The sequence below is a fragment of the Betta splendens genome, chromosome 10 (assembly GCF_900634795.4).
Source record: "Betta splendens chromosome 10, fBetSpl5.4, whole genome shotgun sequence".
NCBI lineage: Eukaryota > Metazoa > Chordata > Actinopteri > Anabantiformes > Osphronemidae > Betta > Betta splendens.
Window position 1 is genome coordinate 13,791,775 of NC_040890.2, and position 13,872 is coordinate 13,805,646.

The 13,872-nt window shown below is 47.8% G+C and overlaps 1 protein-coding gene across 5 annotated transcripts in view; it reads right to left on the bottom strand.

Moving 5' to 3' along the window:
- dlg3 (discs, large homolog 3 (Drosophila)) overlaps positions 1–10,901 on the bottom strand; it is a 41,684-nt gene extending 30,783 nt beyond the window's left edge. For all 5 annotated transcript variants that reach the window (XM_029164457.3, XM_029164459.3, XM_055512380.1 and 2 more), the window contains exon 1: positions 9,747–10,901. In XM_029164457.3, the coding sequence (XP_029020290.1) occupies positions 9,747–10,112 (366 nt within the window). In that variant the 5' untranslated portion in view covers positions 10,113–10,901. The remainder of the gene's footprint in view (positions 1–9,746) is intronic.
- Between the last annotated feature and the right edge of the window lie 2,971 nt (positions 10,902–13,872).

Genomic DNA, 13,872 nt, shown 5'->3' on the forward strand with positions numbered 1-13,872 from the left:
CGGTGCCCACGTTGACCTGCAGACCCCACCTCCAGACGGGCTCAGCCTCTCATGGCAGAGATCCTCCCGTCACGGTGGAGCTTTCACGCTGTTCTATAAGCTCCGCTCGGCAGCTCCCACACGTTCACGTAGCTCCTTTCACCGGCCTTGCCTGAGTTTTGGCTCACAATCAGTGTAGGTGTTGAAAGCGATGAAGACTTGCAGTAAGTAGGACAACGGGCGAGGCAACAAAAACAAAAGCCGTGCTTCTAGTTTCCCTGTGATACTTCTAATTACATGAGCACATGGGTCCATATGCTGATATGTTTAGCGCCAAACATCGACGGGCGTCGCTTTAAACGTTTGCAGCGCGTTTGGACGCTGCCAAGTCAATCTGTCTCCTGTCGCGCACCCAGGTCCGCCCTCCGCTCACGCACCTCGGGTCGCTGTTCCCTATAGGACGCCTCTCTGCCAGGATCAGAGCCGCGATCTTATTGGACCGGAGAGACGACACAGACGCGGATCTGAACACATGCCGTCGCACATTTACCAGCGGTTGATGTGATGAAAGACATGTCAGCAGCTGGCTGTCAAAAACACAACAAGCCTGTTCCGCTGGGCACAATATACATGAAAGCTGGACGTGTCTCTCTGTTGAGCTGACATTGTATAGAATAAACTATGTAGAAATCAATGTAAGATCTAGATTTAGCATTCATACGTAGAATAAAACCTTTTTTAGCTGTAATGTAATATGTTGCTCCTCACTGCATCGTTAAGCTGGAATAAAATCAGGTGTCTTAGGATTTAATTACCAAACTCACAAGTGCTGTGTTAGTTGTGTTGCGTTTCAGGAGGTTCACGGAGGATTTGTCTGCCTTTAAAGCGTTTGGTGGGACAACGGAGAACATCTGCAGCAGATTTCACGTTCTGCCACATAATCAGTGTTTGTGTGCAAACGAATCACAGCAGGAGGAAAGAAAAGAGAAGAAACGGGCTCTTGTTTGTTGGTTGCGACGTTCCGAAGCCCACCCCACGTTTCATCCGTGTGCCGTGAGGTGCACCGACGTCTCCGCTCCTTCTAGTCAGCATATGCGGGGCTCGGACTTTGCTGATTACGTAATAGGAGCGGTTATGGGGGAGCGTTGGCAGCGTTCTGGTTTTGTAAGCAGGCTGATCACGACGTGGAGCGTCTGCAGACAATGAGGCTCTGGGCCGGTCCTCGTGCAGGTGGGAGTGGCTGACACAGCAGCACTACAGTGCGTCACTGCCACACGCAGCAGCGCTCTCCATCTCCACCATTCAACACGTTTTTGGTTGTGATCTTTTTACCTCCTCTGTCTGATCAGATACATTTGTCCACACGCGACGCCATCAGTTGCTCCCCGATTTTTTTTTGTGTGCGGCAATCGGTAAAAAAAGCGCTCTTGGAAATCTGGCCTGCGTATCGACACTGCAGTCTGTGGGTAATTAGCTAGCGGAGCAGCGGAGCTACTCACAGAGGCTGCACCATGGCAACACAGGGCTGCGTCTGAGCACCGGCTCCTCTCCGCTCGCCTTTCTCCTCAATGGCTCCTTCCCCTCACTTTACGCCACACCTCTTCTCTTCTTCACCTCCTCTTTTGCCAGTGCCCTCCCTCCGTTTTCCTCTCCTGAGCTCCATCCACGCATCCCTTCCTCCCCTGCATCACCACAGCCCAGACTGACATGACTGAAAAGACACTCACTCGTTCATATTGGGGGGAGGGGGGAATCAGCGCTTCCGCTTTCCTCCACATTCTGAACAAAGCACCCAGCGTTTTTTATTTCACTTCAAGCCAATCGCCGCCAATCACAGGGCACCAAGCGCAGTATTGGTTGTTCTGAAAATATTAATAAATCTTATTGTCTGGATTCCTTACTTTTTATCACATTACAAAAACACATGTATTGTAGCAGCCGGTACCATGGAGAGCATAAGGGAGGCACATGAGCAAATGGACATAAGGCTATTTGGCTTCCCAAAACTGAGTCTGTTAACTTTGTGATGTTAGAGAAGAAGGGCTAACACAGTAATGCAGCATTTATTATAACCAGTCTCCATTTATACTCTCATCACTTAAAATTAGATTTTGGTTTAAATATAAAAGATTAGTGATGAGGTATAAGATAAACAACCACCGTGGTTGAATGTGTAACACTGTGTGTAGTTTCCTCTAACAGCTGCTATCATTTGTATCTAATGCTGATGGAGATAAAATTGAATTAGAAATAATTCAACTAAAATGTTTAAATAAACCCAAATTTTTCCCCATAGGGGATCTGGAAGCCTACTGCCCAGTGGCGTGCTGTGCATCCACCTGACTGACAGCTGTCTCAGCCAATCTTCTCCCTAGTGGCTGCCGCATTCCAAACCACTGGCAAGACGACGGCAAAGCCTGAACCCAAGATCCAGCAATGTGAAGAAGGAACGGCAGCGACAGGAAGAATGTGCAGAGAAGAACACGCTGATAGACAACGGTCAACAAAAAGTAATGAATCCATAAAAGTAATTTCAAGACAGGGATGTACGGCACTGTCAAATGTATGATATTAAGCTGGGATTATTGTTCATATCAGGGACAGGACGAGGGCTTGCTCTCTTCCATGCTTTGTGACTGTCAGACTGAGAGGTCTACTTCTGGTTCTCAACAAACCATGGAGTCGATTATCGCCAACGGCTGATAATAAATAGGAAGACATGTTCAAAGTTCATCTGTGGTTGAGTACATACTGTACAGCTGCCATATGGCTGGACAATGGTAGCTGTCCTCTCATGTCAGACCAGTGGGGGGACCACAGGAAGTCCATCTGAGCCAAACATATGTTGTCACAATACACTGTGTCTCAATACAACATGCTATATATTTTACCATAAAAAGTTATTTTCAACAACTATTGCAGCTAATGTGGATGATGACACTGTGGTGCTCCATGTATATATCCTACTTAAACACTAATCACACTGAGTTTCTGGAGTTGCCTGCTGCTGCTCCCGCTCTGCAGAGTGAGCTACACCTGAAAATGAAGTCTTTGATTCATACTATGTATGAAAATTACAAAAGGAGGAGGAGGCGGGCAGTGGAAGACAGGGAGAGGGGATGATAGAAATGAAGAACACAGAAAAACAACACACACACACACGCATGCACACGAGAGGCCAGACCAAATGGCTGAAGGGCTGCTTGGATAATGCATTAGACAGAGATGGCCCTCAGAGCTGCTACACATGGTAAGAAATGCATTGCTTTGCCAAATGTCCTCCACACACACACACACACACACACACACACACACACACACACACACACACACACACACACACACACACACACACACACACACACACACACACACACACACCAAACTCATAAAATAATAAATAAATAAATAACTGAACCTTTGATTATTTATCAGTAGCTGTAATTAGTTTGCCCTCTGACCTTTATGAATATGATTTGTGTGATTTGAGTGGTGTGGTCTATAACTGGTCTTTACAGATATGTGCATGAGTACATTTATCACATACAGTAGCCGTGTTGTGCTGGATTCACTGCCAGTTGGGAGCAGAGGGCATCGTCTGTGGCATAAACTGTTCGGAGGCTGCTCCAAATGGTCCAAATGGTGAGACCGTGCAGATCAAAGCCAAAGCTGCAGATTCAACCTCAGTAATTAGTCAGAACCGATCAAACATCAAGTCAGATTTCACACTGTCACTGTTTACCTCTTGTGTGAAAGGAAAATTTTGCTTTGTAGAAAAAAATATTACTTCAATCATCCAAACACCAAAGCCAAAGTATCATATTGGCAGCAATATCAGTATAAATAAATAAATAAATAAAAATGTTCCAACCCGCCTAAACAGGCCTTTTTCACAGCACACATGTTGACTTGTCAAAGTAAGAAAGGCACAGGTGTAAATAACAAAATGAACAATGGCTCAGCTCAATTGAAGTGTCCTATTAAGCAGCAGCCCGAGGGAACAATAGCAGGGCCGCGAAACTGAAGCAGCTGCATGGAATTCAGCCATCACTGGGTTTTCATTATTTACACCTGTGCTTGTCCCACGGAGACATGTCAAAATGTCTTCCTTCTTCACACAGTTCCTCCAGTCGCTGGCCAGCATCTACTGCCTCACAGCAGCGGGTTCTGTAGATTTAATAGTCTATGATGGTTCTGGTAAGTAGTAGTTATATGACGGTATGTACCGTTTTTCACCACTTTGCTGCGCTGAGCTTCTCCCCATCATTTAGTTGATTCAGCCATTTTTTTGTATCATTCGAAATGTCGAGCAGCTATGAATGTAAATTAAACACTTCCTGGAGTTGTTTCAATTTAAAAGCCCGACTTGAATGTGAGCAATCGCGCCCTTTGAGCCACGGAAAAGCTTTTAATGTGAAACATCTGATCAGGAAGTGTCGGGTATTTTTTCACGCCATCTGTTTCCAGGTCATGTGTGACGCTAATCTGTAGCTGAAATTAATTGGGAGCTATTTGCCTGTGTAAGCTACGTGTGCGCTTTATTCAGCAGTTGTCTCCTGCTCCCTATTGAAAAGTGCAACCAAAATAACAGCTGATATGATGGTTGATAAAAGCAATCAAAGCACCAGCGCTGCGGCGAGCGCCCACACACCCCCACAAAAATGAAGAGGAGTCAGGAGGCTTCGGGACCAGCGCTCCGCTGGTATTGATTGGACATACACATATTCCATGGCAGCATGTGGGTGATGGAGCAGGCGCCCCTCGCTGAGGATGCTAGCACACCGTAGCTAAAAAAGAGTCTAGCACAGCAGTAGAAAGCATTTTTATATCTGTACATACGATCCATCACGCGCCGATGTCTGATCCTCTTCATTAACAACTGCAGTTTAACGCTCACTCAATCAAAGGCTCTGTGTCCTCCCCCCTCTTCCCCCTCTGACAGAAAATCTGAGGCTTCCATTGCTGAATCAGGAGTCACATTTCTAGGCCAGTCGCTACAGCGATCAGCAAAAACCCCTAAATAAAACAAAGCATGCGAGCAAACAAACAAACAGCCCCCCCCCCCCTCCCCTGGCTGCCAGCGAGAGCCACGGGAGGGGACCAGGCGAGCTTATATGGGGATGAGCACTGGCAGCGACTCTGACAGTGACCATATGGATCACAGGGGCTGCAGGACACACACCTCCCGACCCCAGGATCTGCAGCATCAGGCCGTCGCTCCTGTAACGTTACGCGAATGTCTATGAACGCACGTCCCCGAGCAGCAGAATTAAATCACAGCGTTTTTAAACAGACGTGCAGGTGACGCGAGGGTAAAGCTGCCGAGTGGAGGCGCGTATGGGATGTGGAGCAGCAGGTCCGCGTCACGGGTTCAAGCGTCCCTGCATGCAGTCGTCAGCGTTGGTGACTCTTACAGTGGAGAAAAGGCTAACTTTAGCCAGAGTGCACATAAATATTACAGTGCACCTTGTTTCCCGTGTTTCATAGTACAAAACCCCCGTGACTAAGAAGCACTGTCTTTGGGTAGAGACCTGTGTAAAGCGTGAGTATGTGACTGAGTGGGCTCAGGAGGTAAAATGTGAGGTTTAGAGCAGGCAACCGAAATTAAATAGGTGCCCTGAATTTGTATGACATCAGTAAAATGAAGAGCTGCAACCAGAACGAAAAACTGAAAAACTGCTTTCCACAAATTTGTTCCTGAAACATTTTTAGATTTCTGCAAAATGAATCTATAAACGTTGATAAATATTGTTCTTGATTTTGAACCCAAAAGTAGATTATGTCTATAAATATTTACCCATTTCATTAACACAGTGAAGAAGTGACAGCCATTTTGAAACTATTTTCACTGTGCTGCACTGGTTGAGGGTAGAAATATTATTGATCTTAGAACATGAAAAAAGCCTAATCTCATTAAGATTACAAAGAAATTAAACAGATTCTATGTTGATGGTTGAATCTTTTCCTCGCAGGAAAAATCATTTAAAATATATTACATTTTTATTTAATTCACTGTGGTAATTTTTTTTAAAACTTCTCTGCACAGTCTATAAGTAATAGTAAATATGATATCAATGATAATGTCTTCACTGACAGTTTTGCTTAAATATGCACAAAGTAAGAGTCTTTGTGAAAGATCTGCAAAAAAAATGATGCCGTCCGTTGAGTACATTTTCTGCCAACAACTGATAAAGTGACAACTAACAAAATTAGAAGTAAATCTCCTAATCTGTTCCTCCTAATCTCCTGTCTCCTAAACAGCAGAGCGCAACCTGCGAAAGCTGGAGGCAGCGTAAATCTCCTGCAGCTGCCGCCTGTTCCGTATCCTTTGGCCTGAATCAGCCGTCGTTGGCTGCGCGCTTGCACACGCGTGTGACGCAAAGCGCCGCACGCATTTTACATCAAGCGGCTCCTTAAATGCAGGAATTCAACGCCTGTGCAGTAGAAAAGCGAAGGGACGTATATGTACTGACGCGTAAAAAAGAGAAACGTTTGTGGCACAGTTCACATTGTTAAGCTGAATGCAGGGTCTGAGCTGCGGTAATTATATTATGTCAGCCTGTTTTGCCTCCTACTGGATTTCAAAAATGCTTGTTGGCGTGAGTGAGGTGAGAGAAACATGGAGAGCATGAGAGGGAGCGGGGTCCTCAGAGGAGGGAGCGGAGAGACAATTCCTTTAAATCCTTTTTACATTCATTCGAACCTTCTGTTGCATAACACAGTGAAAACAGCTGATGGGGAGCTCTTCCACTCGTTCCTTACCTGTGGTAATATAATGATATTTAGGACATGAATGTCATAAAATCTCAGTCTCATTTACTGGGATGGAGGAAGGATGGAGATAGAATCCATCTTCTAAACTCCAAGCCACCTTTAGCTGAGCGTCATGCGTGACCACTACATCTTATGGATCCGACTTGAAGGCAGACGTCACCTGTATTATTCAACTGACCATCTGTCATTCAACCGACCTAAGCCTCTTGACCCATTTTACTCATCGTGGCGGGGAAAACCCAGGTCGGGAGGCTGCTGACTGTCAGAGAAAGGAACAAATCCCAGAGTCAAATACAACATGTGAGTCGCGTCATAATGGCAGCATGTAGTAAAGTGCAGCGGCAGCAGCAGGCGTGATGGGAAGCGCATGCATCCACGTTAGCGTTAGCATTCACACGTTTAAAGCACACGTACGGACGCGTTACTGCTGCTTTCATTCAGATCACATTCAGCTGCCCTTTTTTTTCCTCTCGGAGACGAGCTCATAGATAAATCTCCCTTGATCTGATGAGAAGATTCCAGGTTTTAGCTAAAGACTTTCAAGATCACAGTCGGGGATGCAGCTCGAGACATTTGGACATGGAGTACATGGAAATCCCATCTGTTAATGCCGGCTGGGCAGTTGTTACAGAAATGACAGGAATCAAATCTGACCCCATGAAATCTCATCAGACAGATGCACCAAACCAGTGACACTGATAAATCAGTGGCCACTGGGAAAGGACGGAGGTTTGAAGGGTTCAAAGTCGACATAGAATTAAAACACCGGTGACACTGAAACGACCTGTGATCAACAACAGGTTTGGCACCACATTTTGGACCAAATCTTGATGTTAATAAATAAAGTACAACCCAATTAATATTTAAAGCTCATCATAGCCACAGAGCTGGAGAACACACAAAGACAGATTGGAGCCTGGGGGGGGGGGGGGGAGCTCCCACAAGACTGAGGTCTCTCACTTTTCTCAGATTTAAATTCAAAAGCTCTTGTTTTAAAGGACGTTCTTTATAATCCCAACTGGAATCAGGCGTCATGAACCTCGCAAGCTCTCGACAAAAGCGCCGCACAATTGTTTGGTAAATAGATGGAAGAGGAATTAATATGCCATCGTAACGGTTTCCTCGCAAGTGCTGGTGGCTACAGGAGCCGTTTAAAGAACGTCAGCGGCACGCGGGCTCGCGTGGAGGACGGGGGTCTGGGTGTGGGCCCTCGCCGGCCTGCTCTCCGGCTGTGCATAGGTGGAGGGGGAGGGGCGGCGTGCACATTCTCCATGCGAGGATGAGCAACAGTGGCCGAGGCGAGCTGGAAGGGAAGCGGAGGTGGAGGAGGTGGAGGTGGCGATGGTGGGCGTGGACCCGCATCCACGCCGCACCGAGGCCTGTTCGCACGCAGCTGCAGAGACAGATGCTTGTCCACAGAGTCAGGGCCTCTCCTGCTCTCCCTGTCTGACAGCACCACCAACTGCCTCCTCTTACATAACCCCCTCCCCCTCTTCAGGCCCACTGCCTGCCTTTATTGGCTTATTTCTCTCTTTTTCAGCCTTAGCGTTTTCACCCCACTGACTGCTGCTCTCGCCGCTCCCCGCCCCTCAGCCCCATCATCCATCGCTCATGAACGCCAGCTTGGATGTTTTCTGTGTGTGTGTGTGTGTGTGTGTGTGTGGTGCACATTTACATGATGATCCTTCACGCAGAGTGGCTCAGTAAGGTCCATACAATGCATTTAAAATCACACTCCCATATTAACGTGTTTAGTCTTAAGTTGATTTTGCAATAAACGCAGCAGAAATTAAATAGGTGGGAACACCAGAGAAGAAGAAAATCTCCATGTAAGCAATAAAAGCTTACATAATCACATGTGCCGTGTGCTCTCAAACGTGTGAAACGTGAAATAAGCCCGATTGGTCCGGACGCAGCTGACGACGAGCGGACAGATTTCACACGAGCGGCGTCTCCACCGGAGCGACGCGCCGGTTTCCGCCGGGCCGCGGCTCCTACGTGGGCTCTGCTGGAACTTCAGCCTCCATTTTAGCCCAGCGCCTCGCCTCGCCTCGCCTCACCCGCGCCTTCTGCCGCCGCTCCCCCGCTCGCGACGCGCCACCACATAAATGGAGGGGCCACAGAACGACGCAGCGCCTCGGCTCGTCACAAACACGGGACTACAAAGACACACACGCTGATGCGGAGCGTTCCTTGAATCTCATGCTCGGCGAGCTGCCCTTCCCCCACCCCCGCTCACATACATGCACCTCGCTTAATTAAAGAGCGGGCTTCCGAAGCCGCCCTGACCTTTTACTAAGTGTAATTTATAAATACATTTAAATAAACTGAGCTAATAGAAACAAAATGGAGAGCACGCAGGGAGGCGCGTTCATTCACACTGGGCGGCATGTATGACAGGCGCCTTCTCAACAGACAAGCTCAGGTTCTCGAACCCTTCAGACGCCAAATTCATAGTGTTGCGGAATCTTTGCCTGTAAAATGGTTTGTTACAGGAGGAGGACTGATAACTGAGGGGGTGCTATAGATAGACCTGACCACGTCCTCTGCTTCAGCTAACATCTATTAATGAGACATAATCCTAATTAGTCGATCTCTGGGAGGGTTTTTTTTACAGTATCAGCTTGAGAGACCACTCCAAATAAAAGGCAGACTGCATAAAGACGGCATCGGTTTTGGCCTGAGGTGACTGCATCAGCGAAAGCCTTTTGACGACGTACACTAGGTGTGTTAAATCTATAAGCATTAGTCATCTGCATCAAATCCAAACAGGAGGACCGTCTCCATGTGTGTGCAGTGGAACTGGATCGGTCCTGTTCTGCTGAGCGCGCTCCGTCAGCACTCAACACTCTATTGGACTTCTTGTCCACAGAGCCGATACACAATCTGCTCCGCTTTACTACGACTCATCGCATCCCGGCCCCCCCTCCCCGAACGCTCGCCCGCCCGCCCACCAGGCTGCCTAGGCCTGAACGGTGAGGAAGGTGAATTACCTGGTCGTACCACTCCCGGTTGGTACAGGTGCACTCGGGCCACCATCCTCCTTGTCCACTGGAGTTGTTGCCATTTACTTTGGGGCCTCCCTTGGATTGGCCCTTCGGGTTGGGGCCTCCTGGTCCCCCACCAGACATTATCTTGCCCTTACTTCTCCCCAAAGTGCCCCCTCCTCCACCCATGCTTCCACCTCCCCCCGAGGCTGGAGGGGGCAAGGTCTGGCCTCCTCCGTACCCAGGTGGGTATCCATAGGGCTCGGCCTGCCACTCTCCTCCATACGACGGGGCGTCCATCCTACGCAGGGCAGCCATACGGGTCACCTCATAACATTCTGGGCACTTGCAGCAGTGGTGGTGTTTGTGCATGCTGGCTGTGCTGGCTGGGCTGACGCTGAGCGGAGCGGCGTGGCACTCTGTCTCTGCTGCCTCCTCAGATCTCACACAGCACGCTGCGTTCGGCGCACAAAGCGCTAATGCCGACGGAAACGACTCTAATCACAGGAATTTCTGCCGATTTCCCCCGTTTTTCTCTCCCGTCCAAATCCGGCCGCTCTCCGCTTTATTCCTCACCCGACGTAGAAGGAAAAAAAGATCAAGAGGGATGAAAAGCAGCGACAGAAAAACAAAAATACAAAATGGGCACGTAGTCTTTTGTCCTCTTGACGTAGAAGATCAAAGGAAATATTCAAAATATTGTATATGACCACGGAATCAGAGACCAGCCCCGATGATAGAAATTTCCTCTTCCTTCTCTTGGTTCACAGTGATATGCATATAAATTCATATATATCTATATATAGATATATTCTTTTGTTTATATATCATATATATTTACACACACAAATACATATAAAAATATTGATATAAACAGACAAGCACAAATACAGATATATACAGGGATTAATGTATATATATAAATATCTATATGCGTGTGTACAAATATATATAGATATATAAACAATATGTATAAATAAATGATATCCGCAGATGAAAATCTTCCTCTTAAGTCTTGGTATCTTCCCGTTTAGTCAGAATCTCACGTTTTTCCTCCTGCGTTGAAATCGCTGTCTTTCTCTCTCTGTCTCTTTTCTCAGCCTGCAGAGAGGAGCTGAGCACTGGATTGCCTCTCAGCCAGCTTGCCCTAGATGTGGATTATTCAGAGGGATGCAAGCGAGCAAGAGGGAGATGGAGAGCTAGAGCGAGGGGGAGAGAGAGAGCGCGAGAGCGAGAGAGACAGAGAGAGAGAGCGAGAGCGCAAGAGAGAGAGAGAGAGAGAGAGCGCAAGAGAGAGAGAGAGAGAGAGAGAGAGAGCGAGAGCGCAAGAGAGAGAGAGAGAGAGAGAGAGAGAGAGAGAGAGAGCGAGCGAGGCAGGCAGGGAGGGAGGGAGGGAGGAGGGAGAGGATACGTAGCAGCATCCCTCCAGCGCTTCAGCCCTGACAGCCACAGCCAATGAACTGGCAGTGCTGCCATCAGCAGCAGCAGCAGCACCAACAGGACTGAGTGCTTCACTAGCTGCTCTTAAAGGGGCCGCTACATGTGAACCTCGCCGCTGCCTGCCTGCTTCTGCTTAACAAATCCACAAAAGCACAGCGTTCGCCCGTTCTCTCAGCGTTTTATGCGAGAAGGGTCAGAAAGTCACCGTCTGTACCGGGTCTAAGCCAGCCCTCGCCCCCGATCCCTGCGCCGTGAGTCTGATCCGCGTTTTGCATCTAACCACTGCAGCCCAGGCCTAACTTGCAGTGGGCAGCCCCGTCCCCTGAATGGTCACCGGTTACCTCCCCGGTCATCTCTAGTTCAGCTGCAGACGCCGCATCTGCATCTTTCTTTTTGTGCCAACGACTAGCGACTTCCGGCTCCGTGTCACAGCACATGTGTAAATAATCTCACGGTGGGTGCAGGTGCCGCAAACGAAAATGCTTTTCCTCCAGAGTATCACTAGATGAGCCTCTCAACAGTAGATGCCTTTGACTCACGCTGCATTACTTTACATCACTCTCTGAGCCTTTCCCTTTTTTAGCCTTGGTAGAGCAGCACTGCTGCTGGAGGATTTCATTAAGACGTACTTATGTGCATGATTGGGTCAAAATTCACACAGCGAGGCAAAAGTGCACTCCTGATGCCTTGTTTGAGAAACATTATGTTCACAATGATGACATCAACACGTGTGTGAGACCAAGAAGATTACACGGTTGGGCTCTCGTGTGGGTGGAGGAAGAGATTGAGAATGAGAACGTGTGAGGGGGAAAAAGACAGAAGAGCGACTCCATGGCTTTTACAGTACGTAACTGCGGCCGCTACGTGTTGTGGAACGGGACTGCTTCAGAAGCATTGCACATGCTTGTGTATTTGTGGAGCGATCACAGCTGGATAGAAAACATCCCGACGCTAAGGGTGGAGGTTTCTGCTTTAGAGAACTGGGGGGTAACGTTAGAGTGTCGCCATTAAAGTCCTGCATATATGCATTATTAATGAAATGTGACGGGGAACAGAGCAGGGTGTGTCTGCATGGGGGAGAGATGTGTACGGTGCTCATACATGACTGCTAGTGCTCCTCGCCTGCTTGGATAATGCACCCTCACTTCATACGTACAATGCAACCTCCCTGTGAAACTGAGCAGGATTTTACAGTGAGGGCACGGCGCACTGCGTTGCAGACCTACCAGGAGGCGCACACAGCAGGATCAGCCACACTTAATTACATGCAACGCTAACTCACTTCATTATAACAATATTCTTTCACTCCAACCTACGGAGATTTACCAAGCAGAGAGCGAGAAAGGGGGGAAGTCAGGCATTTTCAGACGGACCAGAAACCTCCCAATGCCTCAACTTATAGTGTGGGCTGCAGCCACGGAGCCCAAGCCAATCAGAGCGGCCAGGCGGGCTTCTGAGGCAGCGGCTTGAAAGGACGATGTAAGCATATTGATCACAGCACACATGACCGAGCACATGTTGCAACCATCCTTTTCCCGAGCGTCGCCGCGCGTCCGCCCCTCCTGAAAAACCGTCCACATCGCGGTCGCCGCAGCTCGAGGTGAGCGAGAGCGACGCGGAGAAAGATACGCACAGAAATGAAACGAGGCAAAGACGGACGGAGGAAGCTCAGCTGCACTGAATGAGCTGATATGTGGTCTGTATGGGCGGGTGCACGCACACATACACACACGCATCTGCAAAATGAACTAGGCATGCAGACACATTTATTCCATCTCTATATTACATAATATAAACCATTGCTGGTTTAATCAGACATATAGCAGGAATCAGCTGCTGAGGGAAAGGTTCTTTGAGGTCCTGTTAAGATTTGTACTTTTACCTGGCATTTGCGATCTTAAGTGTTGATGACTGAGTCATTATTAGTATTATTAGCTCATTATAAAGCAAATACTACAACCAAAGAGGGCGAAACATCGTAGTCACACAATCCTTAATAAATATTGTGTTCAAATAAACAGCAAAGATGTGGCTCAACATCTTTAAACGATTTATTTAGTGTAATGAATGTGGTGACCTCTGACCTTCTGTTGGCAAATGGAAACGACGTCACATTACCCTTCGCTTTTGAACAGAGATGCTTTTCCGCATCTCACTTTGTAGCTTTCTCACCACTATCAGCTCAGCATCAGCCTGCACAGTCCTTATTACATAAACCCACCTGGACACCATGTAACACAGACACACACGCGCGCACACACACACACATACACGCAACGTGCACAAACACATACACACTCATAATGAGCATCACAACCCCCAACCACTGCACAGACCATGTATTGAGCTTTTCAGTCATTTCGAGCCATTTCTCTGAGAAGCTGTGTGACTATTTCTTTGTCACCTGACCGGATGCAGCTCCATAAAAGGGCCGTCGGTAGTGAGGCAGTCTTAAAGGAGCACTGCCACATCAACACGTACTAGGCTGCTACTGTAGCCTCAACCAAATGCAAGAGGGGACGAAGAGGCAAGACTTCTCACTCTGACATTGTTCCATCCCAGAAGAATTGATTTACATGAAGTGAGTAAATACCAGGATACAGAGGAAATGCAGAATTGAAGTGTTGACTGCTCAATGAATGAAAAGCAATAAACCTCCACTAAAAGACAGACAAAAGGAGGAAAAGGCATG